The sequence below is a fragment of the Gossypium hirsutum genome, chromosome A06 (assembly GCF_007990345.1).
Source record: "Gossypium hirsutum isolate 1008001.06 chromosome A06, Gossypium_hirsutum_v2.1, whole genome shotgun sequence".
Classification (NCBI taxonomy): domain Eukaryota; kingdom Viridiplantae; phylum Streptophyta; class Magnoliopsida; order Malvales; family Malvaceae; genus Gossypium; species Gossypium hirsutum.
Genome location: NC_053429.1, coordinates 96,462,628 through 96,487,647, shown reverse-complemented (window position 1 = coordinate 96,487,647; position 25,020 = coordinate 96,462,628). Strand labels below are relative to the sequence as shown.

Sequence of the window (25,020 nt, the reverse complement as noted above, 5' to 3'; positions counted from 1 at the left end):
TTGATGACATTTCAAAAATTGAGGTTAGTGGGAATGTTTGTGAGGTTTGTCAGCTTGGTAAGCAAGCTAGACTACCTTTTCCTGCTGACAGTGCTTGGAGAGCTCAAAACAAGCTCGAATTGGTGCATTCTGATGTTTGTGGCCCTATGAGAACACCTTCAATCAGTGAGAACAGGTACTTTGCCCTGTTTATAGATGATTTAACAAGGTTGTGCTGGGTCTACTTCTTGAAGCAAAAGTCAGATGTGTTTGAAGCCTTCTGCAAATTCAAGGCTTATGCTGAAAATCAGTCAGGTTGCAAAATTAGAGCCTTGAGAACTGATAATGGCTCTGAATATGTGTCTGAAAGATTTCAGAAGCTTTGTGACAGTGCTGGGATTCACCACCAGCTCACAACAGTCTATACTCCTCAACAGAATGGAGTCTGTGAGAGAAAGAATAGGACTGTACTGAACATGGCCAGGTGCCTCTTGTTTCAAGGCAAGCTTTCAAGTCAGTTTTGGGCTGAGGCAGTCAACACCTCAGTGTATCTGCTCAACAGACTGCCAACTAGAGCAATTAAGGATAAGACTCCTTTTGAGGCTTGGCATAGAGTCAAACCTGTGGTAACACACTTAAAAGTGTTTGGCTGTGTATGTTATGCACTTATTCCAGTAGAGAAAAGGACCAAGCTTAAGGGCAGAGCAACTCCAGGAATCTTTGTTGGCTACAACAGCAACAAGAAGGGCTATAGAGTGTATGATCCTACAGCAAAGAAGGTTTTAGTCAGTAGGGATGTAAAGTTTGATGAGGAAAAGGTGTGGAATTGGAATGGTGTTGAGGCTGACTTGTCTGAATTGGACCAGTTAGACTTGGTTGCTGAACCTGCAGAAGAAGGACCAAGTAATGATGCTGTCGATGATATACCAATGAGGGGCACCAGAACTTTGACTGATGTTTATCAGAGGTGCAATGTTGCTGTGATTGAGCCCTCAGACTTTGAAGAGGCTGCTAAGAACAGAAGCTGGATGAAAGCTATGGAAGCTGAGTTGGAAATGATCAACAAAAATCAGACTTGGGAGTTGGTGAGCAGACCAGAACACAAGAGGGTCATAGGAGTTAAATGGGTGTACCAGGCCAAGTACAATGCTGATGGCTCACTGAACAAGCACAAGGCCAGGCTTGTGGTGAAGGGCTACAGTCAGCAGTATGGTGTTGACTACCTAGAAACTTTTGCTCTAGTGGCAAGACTGGATACAATTAAGCTGCTGTTTGCTTTAGCAGCTCAGAAGCAGTGGAGAGTTCACCAATTGGATGTCAAATCAGCAATCCTGAATGGTTTTCTCAAGGAGGAGATCTTCATCGAGCAACCTGAAGGTTTTGAAGTTGTTGGACATGAAGACAAAGTGTATAAGTTGAGAAAGGCCCTCTATGGCCTGAAACAGGCACCAAGGGCCTGGTATGACAGAGTTGATGCTTACCTGACCAAACTTGGATTTGTAAAGAGCCTTAGTGAGCCTACTCTGTATGTTAAAAGGTCAGAACTTGAAACCTTGCTGATTGTCTCCTTGTATGTGGATGATTTGCTTGTGACAGGGAGCAAAATTGAGCTCATTGATCAGTTCAAGGTCCAAATGCAGCAAATGTTTGAGATGACAGATTTGGGGGTCATGACTTACTTCCTTGGCATGGAAGTGCACCAGTCTGATCGAGGTATCTTCATCAGCCAACACTCATTTGCTTTGAAGATCCTAGACAAATTTGCATGCATAACTGTAAAGCAGTCAGCACACCTGTGGCTCAAGGAGAAAAGCTGACTAGCAGTGGTGATCAGCAGAGGGTTGATGAGAGGCACTATCGAAGCCTAGTTGGTTGTCTGTTGTATCTAACAGCAACCAGGCCAGACATCATGTTTGGTGTCAGCCTGTTATCGAGATTTATGCATTGTTGCAATGAGGCACATTTGAAGTCAGCAAAGAGGGTCCTTAGATACATCAAGGGCACTGCTAGTTTTGGTGTAATGTTTGAAAGTCGGAACCAACTGAAACTAGAAGGCTACTCTGACAGTGACTGGGCAGGATCTCTCGATGACATGAAGAGTACCTCTGGATACTTCTTCACACTTGGATTGGGCATGTTTTGCTGGAGTTCAAAGAAGCAACAAACCGTTGCTCAGTCCACAGCTGAAGCAGAGTACGTTGCTGCAGCAGGAGCAGTTAATCAGGCCATTTGGCTAAGGAAGCTGCTTTACGACCTTAATGAAACTCAAGATGAAGCAACTGAAATTTGGGTGGATAATCAGTCTGCAGTTGCAATAGCCAAGAACCCTGTGTTCCATGGTAAGACTAAGCATTTTAAAATCAAACTGCATTTTGTTAGAGAGGCTGAACAAGCAAAGGAAGTCAGCCTTGTGCATTGCAGCTCAGGAGCACAATTGGCTGACATAATGACCAAGCCCTTAGGGGCTGCTCGATTTAAATCTTTGAGAAGTGCAATTGGAATGTGTTGCATACAGTCCAATGAGGAGTGTTGAAAGCTGGAATGCAATGCAACATGGAGCCAGAAGCTTGCTACTGTCGAGACCAGCAGCTATCGAGCTCAGCTCATTTTGCTTGGTGCGCACGAATGGTTTTTGAACCGAATGAAGCAACCAACTTTGCTGTTTTGTTTTGATGTAATTTGGTTCGGTTCAATTTTAGTTTGTTTGTAATACTAGTTAAACTTAAGTTAGTGATAAGATCTTTTGATGTAATGGCTGATTGGTCAGCTATATTTGATTATTTTTGGCTAGTGATTAGGTTTGTATTAGTTGGGGCAGTTAAATACATTAGGTAACTGTCAATGTACATTGTAACTCTTTTATATTTCAAATTTGAATGAAAAATGTGTAATGTTCAGTTACAACTTTGCTGAGTATTCAATTTTGATCAAATTTTTGCTTTGCTTTTGCCTTTTCTTTGCTTCGATTCTTCTTGCTTCAGTCTTGCAAACACTATGTTGTAACTTTGTTTGATGTTTGCTGCTGCCATTGTTCCAACAAGGCTGGATACATACAGAAATAGATCCCATGAATTTGTACAACAGTACTCTCATCTGTAATTGTTCCTTCCCCGGTGATGTCTGCCACGTTGATAGCATGTAAATGCTCTTTACAATCATCATTCCAAGTTTGATTTTCATTTTACGTACATCCCTATTCACTATTCACAGCATGCCTGAAAATCGACAACTTTTTCGGTCTTTAGTTAAAGAAGTGTTTTCTAGTAATTTCCCAAATGAATTGGTGATTGAGATGATAAAAGTATTATGGAGGACGTTGCATTAAGTGTTAGGAGTTAGATTAGATTTAACTTTTTTCATTTAAAAAATAGATATATTAGCTTAGTAATTTCTTTTAAAATTTGCATCTATTTGTACCGGTAAAAATTGACATAGTTGACAAAAACTCAATAATAATATGTGATATTCCACATGTACATCATGTTAACATACATAAACTAATTTTAAACAATAAAAATAAATAAAATTTTTAACAGAAAAACTAAATTGTTTTTTATTTTAATATATATGGACTAATTTTTTTATTTTTAAGTAGAAAATAAAGATACAATTCAACTCCTAAAATAAAGATTTCATGATACTTTTTACTTGAGATTTGAACATATTATAGATATTTATTACTTGACGGTATTTAAATATATTTTAAACTCAAGAGAGATGATGTTTTTTTTAATAATATTTTCCCTTTTACGCGACGTAATCTTTGTTAAGTGTTAATAGTGTGCTTCTTCCTTTTCACTGGGGTTGAAGCGAAGGACTAGCTGTGGTACATAGTTAGCAACCGCAAGCGGACGTCGACTACGATGAATGGTCAGTCATAGCATTAAGGCTTAAGGCTCAGAAGCCCAAAACCCACAAGACCCCTGCCGGGTTTATTTGGTTTTCATTTGTGATTCTGGTTCTGGTTGTCACTTGATCTTCTCGTAATTATTTGGAATTCTAGCGCTAACTGGCCTTAAACAGAACCAACTCATTTATACAAATAAAACTAGAAAAGAGAGACAGAGGAAGAAGAAGGGAGAATATTTGAGAAGAAAGAGAAAGACATATTGATGGAATTTCTTTGATAACAGTTTTCATAACCTTCCATCCAATTACAGCTGCATATAAATAAGAAAACAAAATAATCCAAAATTGGTTAAAACTAACAGTACGAATATTTATTCAAAACGCCCCGTTTTTACTAAAGTCACTGTGCACCGTTTCATTAATGCTAAATGCACCGTTTGCCATATTTCAGTTCTGACCCGTATCACTCATACTTGTGTCCTTTTGAGAATTGGCTTACTGCTATGGGACTAGGATGCAATGGAGGGTTGAGCTTTTATTTGCACCAATTATTGCCATCAAATATTAACCTTTGTCTAGAATCAAAACAACAGGTCCATATGTTTGGATACTTTTTGGGTTTTTATGTTGTTGAGTATTGCAGTTTTCTTAAAGGACAAGATTTACCTAGTGTGCTTCCACCATCGCTGGTTAAGCTACCTTACATTAGACAAGTGTAAGAAAAGCTTGCAATTTTGGGTTTAATGGGGTCTGATTTTGACCTTTTCTAGTTTCTTTAACGGGAAAATATTTTTGCTTTCCTTGATAGTGATTTTTCAAGGAACTACCTTAGTGGTACAATACCACCCGCATGGACATCCACAAAGTTAGAAGTCTTGTAAGCTTCTTTTGAAATTCATGTTTTAGTCTTTGTATTCTCAAAAACAGAAAAGGAAAAGATTTTGTAGTGATAGACTAATTGTGTAACGCATTTATTGAAATTCAGGAGTGCTTCTATCAACCGATTATCTGGACCTATTCCAAAGTACTTGGGGAATATTACCACACTCAGAGTCCTGTATGTAGTAACTTCTAACAATGTCTCTCTTTTTTCTATCTCTGTTTGATGTAATGGTTTAATGAGCTTTTATTAATTTTGTTAAAGCTGCTCTAATCAATTGTTGCATGTTCAGGTCCCTCGAGAGCAACATGTTTTTTGGACCTATTCCTCCACGGCTTGGGAATTTGGTTAATTTGGAGAAGCTGTTGGTCCCCTTTTCTCTTGCTGTTAATACATTTATATTTAATTATTAGTGAATACAGCCTAAGAATTCTTTAATTTTCAAAAGATATTATCTAATATATCAATAATCCTATGTTTCTTGCGTATTTGGGGTATGGATAGGTCTCTGATATGGATAGGTCTGGTTCAGTTTTTTTTTTCAAAAGAAAAAAAAAAACATTTTCATGTATTTAGAGGGCTGGACCTCTGTACCTATATCAGGATATCTGACATGACTAATAGTGAGAAGATGAAGAGTTGGAGTAATGGAGGAACTGAATTTAGCTATGTAGACACTGATTTGATCTTCTTCGTTGGTGACTACAGTGTTCTTAATGCCAACTATCTCACACGAGAGTTACCCCAGGCTCTCACCCAGTTGACCAAGTTAACAGAATTGTAAGTTCTTGTAACCTTGGTGGTTATGCAATCTTGTGGCTAAAATATCGGATTTTGACATCGAAATTCAGGTTTTGATGTCACGGAACATCGTTTTCATGTTTGTCAATATGCAGTAGGATTGGGAGCAACAACTTCATTGGAAGGATACCTAACATTTATGGAAATTGGACACAACTTCAAAAGTTGTAAGTATCTTGCCCCTTTTACATCTTTCAAGAGGCTTACAGTGCAAGTTATTGTAGCTCATTTGTTCTTGGTTAACAGACAGATCTCAGCCAGTGGCTTTGAGGGCCCAATTCCTCCTAGCATATCTTCCTTGACTAACTTAACTGAATTGTAAGTTTGCAAGCCATCTTAGGCAAAATCTCCATGAATGCAATAAGTTCCTTTCAAAATATAATAAATTTACTCATGATTGATAAACAACCTTTCTGATAAATCTCATGCAGAAGAATTAGTGACCTAAATGGGGGAGTTTCACAATTTCCCTTCTTAAGAAACATGAAAGACCTTGAAAGATTGTGAGTTGTTTCTACATAATAATTCTTGAAAATAAGAAGAATGTACACTTTGTTGCAATGTTCTTAAATGAAATTAATTATGTTGCAGGATGTTGAGGAGCTGTAACATCTATGGAGAAGTACCTGCCTTTTTATCAGACTTGCCAAAACTAAGAATTATGTAAATCTGTTGTTCTTCTAGTTTAATTCCAATCGTCTATGCCTTCTAGATTATAACTAGTCATGATTGATAGTAACAATTTCTTATACTCTATTACTTCTAAAAATTTCATAGTGTTTTGATTAAAGACATCTTAGGAATGAATGATTATTCTGCTGAACTTGAAAGTGAGTTTAAGATGAACCTTTAGAAAATTTGGTCATCCGTAAATAATTTATTACTATTGGCAACATTAACCAAAACATATTCATTCAGGAAGGTTAAAACTTCATGCTTCAGCTCTAAAGAAATGACAAATGCACTATGAACATAAGAATCTTCCCAATTATGTCATTTTCACTCATCATAAATATTTGTGAGTAGGTCTTTTCCTGATGGACTTCCTTTTATTAGTTGCTTGGCAGCCTTCTATCCTTAATATTTTGTTTACACCTTCAGAGACATGTTTACAAAGTTCATAGACATGTCAAGCTTTAGTTGACATTCTCAATTTCACAGTAGTTTAGATTTTCGTTGATCAAACAAATAATGGGCTATTGATTGTTATGTGTCTCTTTCATGTCTACTAAATGTATTATACTGGGAGTTAATAATAGTTCTTTTTTGTTCAAATTGCTTGCAGAGATCTCAGTTTCAACAGATTAGTAGGAATTAGTCGACGTTTTACAAGCACTCATCTGGAAAAAATGTAAGCTTTCATAAGTTTAAGGGTCAATATAATGTTTATATTTCACTAAAGTATTTCCTAGTATATTTTCCTCTATTCCCTTTCCAAATATCATATGAAGGAATAGTTTTGGATGTTAAGCAAATGCTTTGCTATCACCTTTATAAAATAGATTAATTACAATGTGTAAACAGATTTTATGAATTTAAAAAATAGAATAATAATATAATCAGGAGATTTGGGGAAAAGTAGAGGGAATAGAGGAGAGTGTGAAAAAGTGAAAAGAAAATAAATTTATAGTATGCTTGGTAGAGAAGAAAAGGGAGAGGAAAGAGAGAAAAAAAAAAGGAAAGATGATCAAATTCCATCCTAACGCATAAAAATCAATACTTTCACAATGGCATGATGAGATGAGAGAAAATGAGAGAAGTGTATGTTAGTTCAAAATTATGCATTTTTCAAATGGTTTATTTTATTTTATTTTCTTTCTTTTTTCAACTTTACCAAGTAATGGATGTAAAGAAAATTATCTTTTCTTTCTACTTTTCCATTTTTACTACCAAACACAAACATAGAAAAAAAAATTATGTTTTCCATCATTCTAGTTTTCTACCCCATTATTTTTTCATCCTTATAAGTTCTTTTGTATTCTACCAAGCAAAGCTTAAAGTAAATCTTTATAACTATACCTTAACCTAAAAGGAAAGAAAATAAACTCTCTATAAATCAACTATATAGTTACAATTATACAATATATTTTCTAACACCCCCCTTAAGCTGGATCATAAATATCAATCATGTCCTAGTTGTTACAAATATAATCAACTTAATCTTCATTTAAAGGTTTGTAAAGATACCTCATAATTATTCTCCAATTTTAGCATAACTTATAGAAATGGGATTTTATTAGATCTTCCCATGAACAAAATGACAATCAATTTTGATGTGCTCGTTCTGTGCATGAAATACAAGATTATTAGTTATGTGAAGTGCAACTTGGGCAATGATATCTTAAAGCCTAATTAACTTAGTAGTTTCTTCAATTATACAACTTCACTCACATATTCTCATAGCTTTGAATTCTAACTATATACTCAATCAGGATACTACATTTTCTTTCTTGTTTTTTGAAAAAAAAATAGTTTTCCTCCCCCAAAACATAATATTCAGTAGTAGATCTCATATCCATTTTAGATCCCACGCAACCTTCATTTGGAAAACTTTCAATATTTGTGTATCCATTATTCTTATATAAAATTCCACATATTGGAGCCCCTTTTAGATAGCTAAGAATGTATTCCCAAGTTGCCCAATGTTTCAGAAGTTAGAGAGGACTTGAATTGACTTACAATGCTAATAGAATAAGCAATATTAAGGTGACTCATTGTAAGGTAATTTAGCTTTCCAATTAACCTTCTATACCTCTCAGAATTTTCAAATAAAATACCATATTCCTTCATAAGTTATAGATTAGGCTTTATGTGTATGCTACATGACTTGCACCCCTATTTTCTAGTATCCGCTAATAGGTCAAAAGTATATTTCCTTTTAGATAGAAAATACCCTTCTTACTTTTGGTAACTTCAATAACCAAGAAATAGTACATATTTCCTAAGTCTTTTGTTTGAAATTGAGTATGAAGAAAATATTTTAAGGCCTTAATGCTAGCCTCATCACTTTTGATAATTACAATATCATCAACATGCACCACTAGTAGGATTATACCTTATTTTCGGTGTGTAGAATATCGAGCAATCACAAGTACTTTTCCTCAATCAAATTGCTTGAATTGCCTCACTAAATTTCCAAACCAAGCATGAAGACTTTATTTCAATCTATACAAAGATTTACAAAGTTGACTAACCTTTTTATTCTCCCTTAAGCAATAATCCTTGATGGTTTCTCTATATGGATATCGTCTTGAATGCCATCAGGTAAAAAAGGCATATTTATATCCAACTAATGAAAGGGCCACCCATATGTAGCCGTTGAACAGAGAAACTGAAGCAAGTTTAACAACTGGAAATAAAGTATCAAAATAGTTGATGCCATATGTTTGTGCATAGTCCTTAACAACAAGATGTGCTATCAACCAATCTAGATTGACTTTGACTACAAATACCCATTTTCATCCAATTTCCTTTTTTCCCACCACCAGAGTTACCAAATCTCAAGTACCATTATCATTTAAAGTTGTCATTTCTTTTATCATTACATCATGCTAGCTAGGGTAGGACAAGGCTTCACTAACAGACTTAATAATGAAAAAAACAATCTAAAGATACAGTAAAGAAACTGGACGCAGGAAATAAATGAGCATAAGAAATGAAAAATGAGATAAGATAATGCACTAACATTTACCTTATCAATGTGTGATTGGAAGATCAAGGGTTCGATCATAATCACTTGAAACAACATCCTCAAATGAAATGATGGGTAAAGGACATGTGTGAGGCACTTGTCCTCTCAAATAGACCTAAATAATAGGTGGTCGAGTGGTTGCTTGATCTTGTGCACTAGTGATGGTCACTAAAATAACTATAAATACAACTAAAGCAAGCACACCTATCAAACAATAGTATAGTTATGGTGAGTAGGGAATATCATATCCACGAGGACTAAACATACTAGTAATTACCATTTTTTTATTATTTAACCGATAAATTAAAGTGATTGTTTTTAATCTAAAATTACTAATCTAATTTAACTACGAATGCAATAGAGAATGAAATGGGAAAATAATCGAAGATAACCAAAGAGAAAGACAATACCCAGGAAAGAATCCACCTAGACTTCACCTATTATTCTGAATCTGAATTAAACAATTTATTCACTCGTGTCTTGATCCGTAGAAATCCCTAAATTATGTTAATATCTCTTTCGAGAGTAAGAACAATTGACTCTAGGTTGATTAATTGAAATCTCTTTCTAATTGAAACCCCTATTGTCACATTCACTCGATCTATGGATTTCCCTATTAGATATTACTCTAATCTGGTAGATTTATGTCGTCCTATTTTTAGGGTTGCATGCAACTCCACTCAATTGTGCTAGATCTACTCTTAAACATGGACTTTTGCTCCATTGAAATAAGCACATTAAACATGAATTAATATCCTGAAAATATTAAAACACAAAATAAACATACATAATTGAGAATAAGAATAAAGTATTTATCATGTAAATCAGAAATCAAATAATAAGATTCATCATAGGTTTCATCTTCCCTAGGTATGTAAGGAAGTTAGTTAATAATCTGGAATAAAAACATCTCAAAATTAGGATAACAACAAGACATAAAGAAACTCAATAAAACTTCGAAAGAAATTAAATGGAGATCTTCAATCTTGAAGGAGATTTGCTTCTGAATTGATTTCGATGGCGTTCTTTGAGTCTTTTTTTCGATCTTCTCTGAGTGCCCCCTTATATCTTCTTCTAATTGGTATTTATAGACTTTAGAATGCTTAGAAAGCCTAAAAATTGGGTTTTTTTTTCTCATATCTGGGAAGTAGGGTGAGATATCGATACGGGCTGGCACATGGGCATGTGGCCAACCTGTGTAGAAATGCCCAGGACGTGTGGATCTTGAAAATAGCTCTATTTGTCTAATTTTGGCTCTTTTTTTCTCTTTTCGCTCCCCTATGCTCACCTAAGTATAGAAACATGAATTTAGAGGATTAGGAGCATCAAATTCACTAATTTACATAATAAATCATCCAAAAACGCATCAAGAATAGGATTAAAAACATGTTACTTTTATGGCTTATCAAATATCCCCACACTTAAGCGTTTGCTTGTCCTGAAGCAAAATCTTCAACTCACAATTAAAATTAATCTTTCTCAACTTATAATTCTCATCAATAATGTTTCAAAATAATTCACAAATAATCATACATTGATAATTCAACTAAAAGAGCACTAAAGATTCAAACAATCCAAGTCAAACATTTTTAAGGCATGAAAACATAGGTATTTCCCCTTTTATCTAAGAAATTACATTTAATTCAAAATCGACAAGAATCGACATTCTCACTAAAGGTTCACTCAAATCACTTAAAGTGTTTAAGATTTAAGAATAAGCACTCGATAGTCAAACAAGAAAAGTCATTACCATAGGCTTGCATGAAAATCAAATCTCCACCATTATAAAATGATATGATACACACATCAAAAGGTCTTTAAGAAGTTGTAATGGGGATTAGGTTAAGGGTGTAAAGAAAGGTTGAAAAATTTGGTTAAAATCAAGATCGAATTGATAAATTACCAACCTAGAAAAACATACAAATGCTGAATTAAAAACAATTACATCAATCAAAAATTATTCAAGAATAAAAATGAGCTTCTTCTCAAAATATGAATTTAACTATCCAAGCTCAATCAATATAGAACTAAATACTAAACAATATTTTTTTTTCGATTCTCTTTCTCTTTTTTTTAATAAGAAATAATTCAACAAATCAAAGAAAAGAGCATAATTAGGCAATTAACCAATTCAAATCTCGACAAAAAGGGAACCAATAAAACGGGAAAAAGTTTCAATGAAAAAAAAATGATTTATTGGTTAACATTAATGGATAAACGAAGAAACGGTGTGTTAGGCTCAATGGGGTTCACTAAGGGTTAATTATGTAGGTAGGCTTTTTTATGGGATAAGTGAGTTAAAACCTAAGTACCTTTATCATCTCAGTATATCACATCAAAAGGTGTGGTCTCGACATGCATAATCGAAGCAAGTTCTAGAATAACAAATCAAATTGACACACTCATAATCAATAATAAAACAAGCAAGAAAATGTATGCTTTAAAGGCTCAAAATCTCACAAAAATTATGGTTTTGTGATGTCAAACTTGTAAATTTAAAACTTCAATATAATACCTCAATTCAGGGAAACAACCTAAAATTTTTAATTCTGAAAATATAATTATCATGCTTGATTCTCTCATATCTTAAAGTTTAAAACAACCAATGCACAAATATCTATCCAAAACACATCAATAAAAGTTACAAATCGATAAAATTTCATTCTAAAATAAGTATGAGAAAATTACATAAACATAAGACATAATTTAGGGATTTTCTAATAAATATATAAATAACACAAACATATCTAATCACAGTATAAACAGAATATCATAAGAGAGGGAAAAAACTGAAATTGCCCTGAATATTGGATGAAATCCCCAAAATAGTGGAAAGCGGAATTGTAGTCAAATCTAAATGTAACGCATAATTCCTAGCAAACTAATAAGAAAATAAACACAAATAATAGAGAAGATTAAGCTATTATAACTCGATTAGAAACAACCGTTAAAATATATTTCAAAAGCTAATAATTAAAAAATTTTTAAAAAATAATAAAAAAATAAAGCAACTAAAACAAAATAAGAAAGAAAGATAAATAAAAAATAATAATATTAATAATAAACTCAATGATACCAATAAATTTAAAGGTATTTGTAATAATAATAGTAAAAATAATATTAAAAATAATAGAAATAATAGAAAGATTAAAATAAATTCAAAATCTAAGTATAAGAATAAAAAATAAAATAAAATAAAAAATTAGTAAAATAAAAATAAATAATATAAAAAATAATAAATAAATAAAATAAAATAAAATAAACGGGGTCGCTTGGTTGGGGAAGTAGAAAAATACAAATTGAGAAATGAAATCTAGGGTTTAGCATGTGCAACTAAAAAATAAGACAGTTTTCACACGGCCATGGACACGCCCGTGTGGCTAGGCCGTGTGGTACACACTGCTGTGTGTCTAGATTGTGTACGATCTCCTTCGGTTCTCTCACGCCCGGGTGGGCCGACCGTCCGTGTAACACTCTGACTTGATTTAAAATTGAAAAAATTAGATCTAGGTTTCACACGAACTAGGACATGCCCGTGTGTCCAGGCCGTATGTGCCACATGGTTGTATCTCCAGGCTGTGTGTGCCACATGGTCGTGTCTCCAGGCTGTTTGTGTTTTTTTTTTTGCTTCTCCCACGCCCATGTGAGATCCCATACACTCGTGTGGCCAGGCTGTGTAACTCACTGTCGATTACCCCATTTCACACACGACCTGCGACACGCCCATGTGTCCAGGCTGTGTGTTCCCACACACCCGCGTGGCCAGGCCGTGTGGGTCAAAAACACACCTTTTATTAATATTATTAATTAATGTTAAAAATAACATGAAATAAAATTAAAAAAATTAGCAGTGTTAACTGATCGTGTGATGTGATACGTGCAATAAGTTTTATAATTTATGAATGTCCGTCCTTGAAAACTAACTATTATCACGACAAAGGCAAGCACACCTTATCGAACAGTAGTATAGCTTATGGAAAGACCGGGATGTCGAACCCAAAGGAACTAAAAGTACTAGTATTAACTTTCTTTTTATTATCTAGCCTAAAAATTTAGGGGTTTGTTTTATCTAAACTAATTACTAAACTAAGAATGCACATGAAGTAAATTGGGGAAATAACTCTTCAGAAAACTGAATGATTTGGACAATACCTAAGGGAAAAAATCCACCTAGACTTCACTTGTTATTGACTCTGAATCAGACGATTTATTCACTTGACTTGATCCATAGAAATCCCTAATTTATATTATTATCTCTCTCGAGACTAACAACGTCTAACCCTAGGTTGATTAATTGAAATCTCTTTCTAATTAACTCCCTAGTGTTGCATTAACTCGCTCTATGGATTGCTTTATTAGGTTTCACCCTAATCTAGCAAAATCTTGTCACCCTATCTCTAGGCGTGCAATCAACTCCGCTTAATTATGTTAGATCTACTCTTAGACAGGGACTTTTGCTCATCTGAATAAGCACATCAATACTTGAATCAATATCCTGGAATATTAAAGCAAGAATTAAGAATTCATAATTAAGAACAAGTCAAATATTTATCATACAATTCAGATAATAATAACAAGATTCGTCTTAGGTTTAATTCCCCTTAGGTATTTAGGGGTTTAGTTCATATTTATGAAAGAAAACATCTCAAAAGAATAATAATAACAAAACATAAAGAAAACCTAAGAAATCTTAAAGGGAATTGAAGGGAGATCTTCAGTCTTGAAGGTGAATCCGGCTTCTGAGATGGATCAATCGGCTTTCTTCGAGTAATTCCCTGCCTCCTACTCCGTGTGTCTCTTCTAAGTTCCTCCTCAGGTGTTTAAATAGGCTTTAGAATGCCTAAAAGCCCTCAAGAGTGGCCTTTTCCAAATAGAACTAAACTTGGGCCCGACAGGGATACGCCCGTGTGCGATTTCTTCAATCCGTGTTCAAGGCTGTTACATAGGCATGGGCGTGTGGTCTACCCGTGTAAATCATGCTTCGATTCTACCAAATGGACACGGCCGTGTGGCTTACTTATATGAGGAAGTCTAGGCCGTGTTGATTTCCTATGTTGGTCTATTTTCTCTGTTTTCTGCCCGTTTTCGCTCTTTTTACTCTCCTATGATCACCTAAGTATAAAACATGAAATTAAAGGATTAAGAGCATCGAATTCACCAAATCTAAGAATAATTCATCCAAAAATATGCTAAGTAAGAGGTAAAAATATGTATAAATTACAGTTTATCATTAACACTCAGGTTTCCTCCCAAGAAGCGTTTAGTTAAAGTTTAAGCTCAACATACCTCATATTCCCACGGTCACGGTGGTTCACGGAGTGTAGACTCCTCTTTATCACTGTCAATTATATTATTAAAATAAAGTTTTAGTCGAGTACTATTTACCTTAAATATGCCAAATTCAGAATGAGTTACCTTGACTGTACCGTATGGAAAGACAATTAGTACCATAAAGGGATTTGATCTGTTTGCATCAAGCTCCAAAGTGGCCATTCGAGGATCTATTTTATCTACCAGTACCTTGTTCCCAACCTTAAATTGGTTCGTTCCATCCACATGCTCATCATGGCGTCCATTTAGTTCTGCATCGTGTATTCTCGGTTTCTCCTTGACATGTGTCCACCATTCTTCTAGTTCATCAATCCGTAACATTAGTTCTTCATGAGTCATTCTGTTTTTATCGTATGGACTGAAACGTGGCTCTATTGTGTTTTTCGAAGGGTTTTCTACAAAAAAGTTTGAGCCACAAGGTTACTCATATTAACAGAACTCGTATAATTATCTCGATCACTAGATGTCTTAATAGAATCACGAGTTTGGAGTGTAATCGTGTCATCACCTACACAAAGCATTAATTCACCTATACTGTTAGGGATAAGAAGTTAGAAGTTAGTTAGCAAAAGTAGTTGTTAACTATCAAGTTAGTTAATCTCTCTTCCATCTATTAAAGTCTTGTATTCTCACGTTAATGAATAGAGAGAAGAAAGTATTATGAAGTTCTTTTATCTACTGGTGTGATCTTAACATGGTATCAAGAGCCAGTGAGTTCTTGGCATTGCTGACTTTTTCTCTTCTTTAATTTTTTTTCTTGTGCTTTGTCCATGGATACTGAAGCCCTACATCCAAGTGATACACCACGTGACTCGTCCAATGATGCTTCGCAAGGTTAGACTTCTACTCTGTTGTCGAACGTTCAGTATTTCTCGAAACATGACACGGTTAAGCTTGGTGAGCAAAACAAACTTGCTGCTAAAGGTTTGGTCAGCATGTCTGCGACCTGCTCTTGGCTTGGTATATGACCTACCTGAAATATGCCTTGTGCAACCTTCTTCCTTACAAAGCAGAGATCTAATTCTACGTGCTTGAATTTCGAGTGCATGACTGGGTTCCCTGCAACTGCCACAGCTGCTGAACTATCACACCATACGAGAGCTTTGCCATGAGGAAAAACACCTAACTCGGTCAACAGCGACTTGATCCACACCATTTCAGCAGTAACATAGACGAGACTTCGGTATTCAGCTTCGGCAGTCGACCGAGAGACCACCTGCTGTTTCCTAGAGCTCCAAGAAATTGGACATCCTCCAAGAAAAACACAGTACCCAGATGTAGAACGGCGATCATCAATGTCAGATCCCCAGCTGGCGTCTGAAAACCCTTCAAGCAAAAACTTCGAACTCTTTGTAAGCTGTAATCCATGATCCAAGGTCCTATGTAGATAACTTAAAATTCTCTTAACAGCTTTGAAGTGAACGTCCAAAGGATTGTGCATGAATTGGCACACTTTGTTGACTACAAAAGCGATGTCGGGCCTGGTAATCACCACATATTGTAATGCCCATACAATGCTCCTGTATACGTGAGCATCTGCAACAGGTTGTCCTTCATTGGCTGACAGCTAACATGTTGTTGTCATGGGTGTAGGTGTAGCTTTAGACCCCTCCATAGAGGCTCGTCGCAAGAGATCCAGTATGTACTTCCTTTGGTTAAGAAATAAACCAGTGGTGGTGTATTGGACTTCAATGCCTAGAAAGTAACTAAGGCGACCTAGATCTTTGAGGGAAAAAGTCGCATCAAGCTGTCGTACAAACTGATCTATAGCTTGGTTGTTGTTCCCTGTAATTATAATATCATCGACATAAACTAAAACATACATGAGCTTGGAGTCCGATTGATAAACAAAGAGGGAAGTGTCAGCTTTAGAAGCAACAAACCCAGTAGTCACTAGAAATTCTTTAAGCTTATGAAACCAAGCCCGAGGGGCTTGTTTAAGGCCATAAAGTGCTTTCCTCAATCGACACACCAATTGTTGAACCTTGTCCTCTTGTCGTTCAAACCCTGGTGGTTGAACTATGTAAATTTCTTCTTGTAAGTCACCATTCAGGAAAGCATTATTGATGTCCACTTGGTGAAGAGACCACCCAAATGAGACAGTAAGGGCCAACACTACCCTAATAGTTGTTGGTTTAACAACAGGGCTAAAGGTATCTCAAAAATCAATACCAGCTTCTTGGAGGTATCCCTTGACCACCAATCTTCCTTTATACCGAGCGACAGACCCATCAGCATTGCGTTTGACTTTAAAAATCCACTTGCAACCCACTGCTTTTCTTCCAGCAGGTAGAGGCACAAGGTCCCAAGTGTGGTTGGCAAGCAAGGCAGTGTATTTAGCCTGAGCAGCTGCTGTCCAGGCAGGGCTTTGAAGTGCTTCACCAATAGAAGTGGGCTCATGATCAGAGAGGGCAGAAGTAAATAGTTTGGGCTTGAAGATCCCGCTTTTGGACCGAGTCTGCATCGGATGTGTATTAACAACAGCTTGAATCTGCCTGGAAGAAGACGAGGAACATGTTGGAGATGGATAAGAACCAGGCACAACTAATGACTGAGCAGGACCAGATGTATGTGCCAAGGGACCAGGAGGCAGAGAGGAGCTGGGAGATAGTTGAGAATCAGACTGTTGGACTGAAGAATCTACAGCAGATGGGGACCTACCAGGACCTGCCTCGTGTGCCAAGATATCATGTTCCATGGAAGAGCTTTTAACCACAACAGGAAGAACAGACTGATGATGAACTCCCCAAGCTGACCTCTCAGAAGAAAACTCATGTTGGAACGGAAAGTGATCCTCATCAAACGTAACATGCTGAGAAACAAACATTCGACCATCCCTATCAAGACACCTATAGCCTTTCTGATTGTGCCCAATACCAAGAAAAATGCATAACCTGGACCGAAACTGTAGCTTGTTGGGATGATAAGGTCGTAAACACGGATAACACGCACAGCCAAAGACTTTAAAATGGGAGTATGACGGTTTGACTTTATACAGCACTTCATAGGGACTTCGTTGCTGTAGAATAGGTGTGGGCAACCTATTAATCAAGTGAGTAGCATGTGCAAAAGCATATGACCAGAATTGCAAAGGAAGACTTGTTTGAGCTAGAAGTGTCAGCCCCATATCAACTATCTGGCGATGTTTCCTTTCAATAACCCTGTTTTGCTCTGAAGTATGAGGGCAAGTAACCCTATGCTTGATGCCCAGGCGATCTAGTTCCTTAGATAGGGAACGATACTCGCCTCCCCAATCAGACTGAAGCATTTTAATAGAACCACCAAACTGAACATGGACCATCTGATTAAACTGTAGAAAACACTGAAATACTTCGGCTTTTGACTTGAGAAAGTAGACCCAGGTGTACCTACTGTACATATCCACAAATGAAACATAATAGGGAAAACCATTTGATTTAATATGGGAAGGACCCCAAACATCAGATTCTACTAATTCAAAAGGTGTTGAGTACACTGTGCTAGAAGCATTAAAGGGCAGCTTATGTGCTTTGCCTAACTGGCAAGCTGAACAAACACTCGATATATTTTTTCTAGCAAAAGAGATGTTACAATTACACAGAACAGTCTCAAGAACCGACGAACAGGGATGCCCAAGCCTTTTGTGCCATAGAGCAGGTGAAGAGGATAAACGAGCTGTACCCAAGAACTGTGAGTTAAACTGTGAGTCTGCAGCAGGTGGGTGAGAGAACGAGCTAGACACGTTGAACCTGTACAGACCATCATGCATGTGGCCCACTAGGAGTGTTTTCTTTGTCTTTATATCCTTCACATAACACAAGTATGGGTGAAACTCAAAATAAAACACAAGTTCCGAAATCAGCTCCGAGTAACAGTTAGTCAAGCTACTATAGTTGAGTAGAATAGAACAAGTTTGGGGCATGTTGGGGATAAGAAGTTAGAAGTTAGTTAGCAAAAGTAGTTGTTAACTGTCAAGTTAGTTAATCTCTCTTCCATCTATTAAAGTCTTGTATTCTTACGTTAATGAATAGAGAGAAGAAAGTATTATGAAGTTCTTTTATCTACTGGTGTGATCTTGACATATACCAACATCAATAATAGTTCTAGCAGTTGGCAAAAAGGGCCGACCTAGAATTAAAGGTATATCACTATCCTCATCCATGTCTAAAACAATGAAATCAACTGGGAATATGAATTTATCAATTTTGATAAGAATATCACCAATATACCCATAGGAAATCTAATGGTTCTATTTGCTAATTGAATACTTATCCTAGTTTATTTGGGTTTCCCAAGACCTAATTGTTTAAACATTTTATAGGGCATGACATTAATACTATCCTCTAAATCAGCCAAAGCATTATTAACATTTAAACTACCAATTAAACAAGGAATAGTAAAACTCCCTGAATCTTTCAATTTGTTGGGTATTTTATTTTGTAAAATGGCTGAGCACACTGCATTTAGCTCCATGTGCAATGAATCATCTAACTTCCGTTTGTTTGCCAAAAACTCCTTTAAAAATTTAACGGAATTGGGCATCTGCGAAAGAGCTTCAATAAACGGTAAGTTTAAATGTAATTTTTTTAAGAAGTCTAAGAAATTTACCAAATTTTTCGTTCTTTTTGGTATTTCTTCATCGCGTTAGGATATGACACACGGGGTTTATATTCCTTGCTGACCGATTCTTGTTAATTCTGGCTTACCTTGACCTTATCATTACTTACCACAGTTTCTTGCCTCAATTCTGATTCTGATTCTGATTCAACTGACCCTTATTCATCTTGAACAGTAATTGCATGAAGCTACTCTCTTGGGTTAGTTTCAGTGTTGCTAGGCAAGCTATCTTGTGGTTGTTCCGAAATCAGTTTAGCAATTTAACCAATTTGGTTCTCGAGTTCTTGAATTGACACTTGCTGATTTTTAAGTGCTGCTTCAGTGTTTTGAAAACGGGTTTTAGACACTGAGACAAATTTCGTCAACATCTCCTCAAGATTCGACTTTTTCTCTTACTGGTAAGGTTGTTTTTGAAAGCCTAGGAGGGGTTGTGGTCTTTGGTTTCCTTGACCACCCTAGGAGAAATTGGGATGGTTCCTCCAACTTACATTATAGGTGTTACTGTAAGGATTATTTTGAGGCCTAGAATTATTACCCATATATTTGATTTGTTCGTTACATTCTAGATTGCTCATTCCTCCTCCATTCGTATCACACTGCATTACCGAATGTACCTGCGTAGAACCATATAAGCTATCAATTTTCTTATTTAAAAGTCCTACCTAATTCGATAACATGGTGACCGCATCTAATTAAAAACATCCGCTACTTTCATCGACTTTGTCCTTATGACCTGGCACTGATAATTATTCAGTGCTATCTCCTCTATAAATTCATAAGCCACTTTGGGTGATTTATTGTTCAGAGTACCACTGGCTGCTGCATCATTTAATTGCCTAGTTGAAGGATTCAAACTATTTTAGAAGGTTTGAACCTATAGCCATAGCGGTAACCCATGGGGAGGGCACTGTCTTAATAAATCGTTTACCTCTCCCATGCATCATATAGGGTCTCTAAGTTGATCTGAATGAAGGAAGAGATATCATTCCTTAACTTGGTTGTCTTAGCCAGTAGGAAGTACTTTAGTAAGAGTTTCTCAATTACTTGGTCCCATGTAGTGATAAAACCTTGTGGTAACGAATTCAACCATTGTTTAGCTTTGTTCCTTAATGAGAAAAGGAATAATAGTAGGTGAATGGTGTCGTCAGAAACGCCATTAATCTTGAAAGTGTCACAGACTTCGAAAAAATTAGCGAAATGACTATTTGGATCTTTATCTTGAAAACTATCGAACTGAACAAATTATTGTACCATCTAAATAATGTTCGGCTTCAGTTTGAAATTATTCGCAGCAATAGTGGGTCTCACAATACTCGATTCAGCCCCAGTTAGAGTGGGCTTGGCATAATCATACATAATAAGAGGAACAAGATTCATATTTGCTGGATTTGTAGAATTTGCAGCAACCGCGAGAGGCAACTGATTATTTTGGTTATCACCCATCTTCTCAGTAATAATAATGTCTTTTTGTTTGTTTATTATACTCTGTTGGCTCTATCTCACTTCTCTACGATTTTTGCGAGCTGTACTTTTAATCTCACTATCAAACAGTAATGGTCTCGATGGGTTTCTTCTAGTCATAAACTAAAGGAACCTGCCAGAAGCAAATAAAAGAAAAATTAGAAAACAAAAATTAAACTAAAAATAAAAAAAATATATAATAAAATAAAAATGGCTAAATTAATAAAAATCGAGTGTTCCTAATATTTTAGTCCCCAGCAACGGCACCAAAAGCTTGATGGTCACTAAACTAACTATAAAAAAGACTAAGGCAAGCGCACCTATCGAACAATAGTATAGTTATGGTGAGTAGGGAATATCGTATCCACGAGGACTAAAAGTTCTAGTAATTACCATTTTTCTATTATTTAATCGATAAATTAAAGTGACTGTTTTTAATTTAAAATTACTAATCTAATTTAACTATGAACGCAACAGAGAATGAAATGGGAAAATAATCGAGATAACCAAAAAGAAAGACAATATCCAAGAAAGAATCCACCTAGACTTTACCTATTATTCTGAATCTGAATTAAACGATTTATTCACTTGTGTCTTGATCCGTAGAAATCCCCAAATTATGTTAATATCTCTTTTGAGAGTAAGAACAGCTGACTCTAGTTGATTAATTAAAATATTTTTCTAATTAAAACCCCTATTGTCGCATTAACTCGATCTATGGATTCCTCTATTAGATTTTACTCTAATTTGGTAGATTTATTTTGTCCTATTTTTAGGATTGCATGCAACTTCACTCAATTATGCTAGATCTACTATTAAATAGGAACTTTTTCTCCACTAAAATAAGCACATTAAACATGAATTAATATCCTAAAAATATTAAAACACGAAATAAGCATACATAATTGAGAACAAGAATAAAGTATTTATCATGTAAATCAAAAATCAAATAATAAGATTCATCATAAGTTTCATCTTCCTTAGGTATTTAGGGAATTTAGTTCGTAATTTGGAATGAAAACATCTCAAAATTAGGATAACAACAAGACATAACGAAACTCAATAAAACTTCGAAGGAAATTAAATGGAGGTCTTTAATTTTGAAGGAGATCTACTTCTGAATTGATTCCGATGGCGTTCTTCGAGTCTTTTCTTCAATCTTCTCTAAGTGCCCCATTATGTCTTCTTCTAATTGGTATTTATAGACTTTAGAATGCTAAAGAATCCTAAAATTGAGTTTTTCCACGTATATTGGAAGTAGGGTGCGATATCGACACGGGCTAGCACATGGGTGTGTGGCCAGCCTGTGTGGAAATGCCCAGGTCCTGTGGATCCTGGAAACAGCTCTTTTGTCCGATTTTGACTTGTTTTTCACTCCTTTCACTCCCCTATGCTCACCTAAGTTTAGAAACATAAATTTAAAGGATTAGGAGCATCAAATTCACTAATTTACTAAATAAATAATCCAAAAATGCATCAAGAATAGGATTAAAAACATGTTACTTTTATGGCTTATCAGCTAGTATCTGACGGATTTACGGGTTGGGCTATGGCATAAACCAACAAATATCTTCCTCTCATTGAGTATTGTAAATAGAAGATAGAGGAAATAAAGGATTGTTCTCAATAAATGTAACATCAATAGAAGCAATATATTGTTTAAGATTAGTTCAGTTACATCTAGAACCCTTTCAAAGACAATAATATCCAAGACACACACATTTAAGAGACTTTGAATCCAATTTGTCACCCGTGGATGAAAATCACGAATAAAACAAGTGTTGCCTAATGTTTTAAATTCAATAGGAAATAAAGAATTTGAAAGAAATAATATATTATAAGGTATACCACCATTTAATACATAAGATAACATACGATTGATTAAAAAAAAGTTCTTACAACATCATCCTAAAAACATTTCGTCACATTCATTTGAAAAAAAAAGAGTTCTAATTGCCTCAAGTAAGTGTCCATTTTTCTTTCAACCACTTCATTTTGAGGTGTATGCACATATGAAGATTGGAGTATGCCATTTTGAGTTATGTAAGATTTAAAAATATCATAAAAATATTATTTTGCATTATCCCTTTGTAGCACGCGAATGAAAACATTAAACTATGCTTTAATTTCAGCATAAATGCACAAAAGATATATTTTAGAATGATTTTCATTATATATAACCAAGTAATGTGTGAATAATCATCCACAAATAAAATAAAAAATTGAAATCCAAACTTAGACATAATAGGACACGGACCCCAAACATTATAATAAATCAACTCAAAGGGAGACTTTACTAGTTTATTAACTCTAAGTACTAAATAGAGATGATGATGCTTAGAAAATCAATATGACTCACAATCTAGTGAAGATAAATTCTTAAATTGCAAACACAACTTCTTGAAGGATATCAAGGAAGCATGGCCCAAGTGACAACGCACCTCAAAAGGGGAAATCACATTAGAACAAGCAAACAATCTTGGCACCTTTGTATCAAGAACAAAAAGACCCCAAACTCATATCCTGTAACGCCCCCACGCCCGAGACCATCGCTGGAGTCGAGTATGAGGTGTTACTAAGCTTAATTTAACATATTTAGAACTTTGGATTATTTATTTCTACATTCACAACTTTTAAGCTACTTGCATCACAGTCACAAGAAAAATCATATCTCAAGTTCTCTAAATCAAGATCCATAAATTTTCCCTAAATCTAGACTCATATACCTATCTACTAATTTTTTTCTAGAATTTTTGGTTGGGCCAATTAGTACAGTTTATTAGTTAAAGTTACCCCTGTTTCAGGACTTGACTGGTCTAACCTCTGTTTACTACGAACCACATTTCTCTCTGTAAAAAATCCATATGACTATGAGGTTTATTTCTCCTAAAACTAGACTCAATAAGGATTCTTAGAATATAAAATACACTACCTAATTATATCTTTACAATTTATGGTGAATTTCTAAAGTTGGAAGAGGGGATTCAGAAACTGCTATGACCCTGTTTCACTAAAATTCAAATATCTTGTAACATATAATTCCTTTACCTGTTTCATTTGTTTCATGTGAAACTAGACATAATAAGCTTCAATTTGATATGTAGTCCATCATCAAGTTCAATTTATATGATTTTTAGTAAATTTTTAAACTCGCGTCAGTGTTACTGCAGTATTTTGTTTATGGCAAATTTCATCCCTTTTATGAGTTTTTATGCACTAAGTATCTTAATAATTTTCCTTAACATCAAATATAATCTAAACTAACTATTTTCATAATTTATCATTATCAAGCATTTCCTCAACCATTCCATCACCATACCATAAGATCATTTACACAAAAAAAGGTATATTGCTATACATGCCATACTTAAATTTACAAGCCATTACCAAAAGTCTTCCGGATAGTGTGACTGAGTCTTCGACCTCTCCCGACTCCTGAGCTGGCTTGTCCAAAACTACAATGAGTAAGAAGGAGGGAGTAAGCATAAATGCTTAGTAAGTTCATATGCAAATAATAAGTAACATAACAAACAGTCATACTAATCAACATTAGCATGTATCACTAAAACACATATCACATTTTTAATCATTTTTCATCATCTTATTACCTTATCGTGGTTGTATCAATACTCAACCCGAGGGTTAAATACATAACTGTCCAAAATATCCATTTCACATCACTTACCAATACGTCTCTTTACATCTCGAATATTCCTCCATTTGAGTAGAACTTTACCCGTTGAACACATTGGAATATAATTTGGATACATGGATAACTTGCACATAAGTGCCATATATGCAATCAAGCAATCATGTAACTCGCCCATAAGCGAACTCGGACTCAACTCAACGAGCTCGGGCGTTCGCATCCATAAGTGAACTCGGACTCAACTCAACGAGTTCGGATGCCTAGTTACATCTCACGAACTCGAACTCAACTCAACGAGTTCGGACATTCGCATCCATAAGTGAACTCGGACTCAACTCAACGAGTTCGGATGCTCAACCATTCTAGTGACATGTCACTTGTATCCTAATCTATTCCTAAGGTTCAAACGGGCTTTTTCCTCGAACACTTATCCTTGCCGTCTTCCGTAGAATGCTGAAATCAATACTCGGTAACAATTATATTTAACAAGTAGTTCACATAATTTACATATTATTTGAAATTAAACACAAAGCATACATTTCATAATAAAATTCAGCATAACATATAATTAACATTAATAACTTAAAAATAACCATTATGCTACATTATTTACACATGAACTTACCTTGGTGCCAAAATACAAAGATTTTGCAATTTAGTCCACAATCTTTTCTTTTCCTCGATTGGGGTCGATTCCACGTCTTTCTTGATCTAAAATAACACATTTAGCTTATTTAATACTCACATTATCAAATTAATCCTTAACTCAAATTTTGGCAAAAT

General features: G+C 35.3%; 1 protein-coding gene and 1 non-coding gene across 2 annotated transcripts in view; both read left to right on the top strand.

Annotated features, from left to right (window-relative positions):
- The first annotated feature begins 4,327 nt into the window (after positions 1-4,327).
- The window catches only part of LOC107937785 (probable LRR receptor-like serine/threonine-protein kinase At1g07650), a 38,905-nt gene continuing 18,212 nt past the window's right edge, over positions 4,328-25,020 (top strand). Inside the window, exons 1-10 of the mRNA XM_041115727.1 lie at positions 4,328-4,543; positions 4,637-4,705; positions 4,814-4,885; positions 5,001-5,072; positions 5,417-5,488; positions 5,605-5,676; positions 5,756-5,827; positions 5,941-6,012; positions 6,101-6,172; positions 6,795-6,860. Coding sequence (XP_040971661.1) covers positions 4,332-4,543; positions 4,637-4,705; positions 4,814-4,885; positions 5,001-5,072; positions 5,417-5,488; positions 5,605-5,676; positions 5,756-5,827; positions 5,941-6,012; positions 6,101-6,172; positions 6,795-6,860 — 851 coding nt within the window. The 5' untranslated portion in view covers positions 4,328-4,331. The remainder of the gene's footprint in view (positions 4,544-4,636; positions 4,706-4,813; positions 4,886-5,000; positions 5,073-5,416; positions 5,489-5,604; positions 5,677-5,755; positions 5,828-5,940; positions 6,013-6,100; positions 6,173-6,794; positions 6,861-25,020) is intronic.
- LOC121230971 (small nucleolar RNA R71) lies at positions 20,018-20,123 on the top strand. The gene has a single exon (XR_005929043.1). It is a non-coding gene; the product is annotated as a small nucleolar RNA R71 (small nucleolar RNA).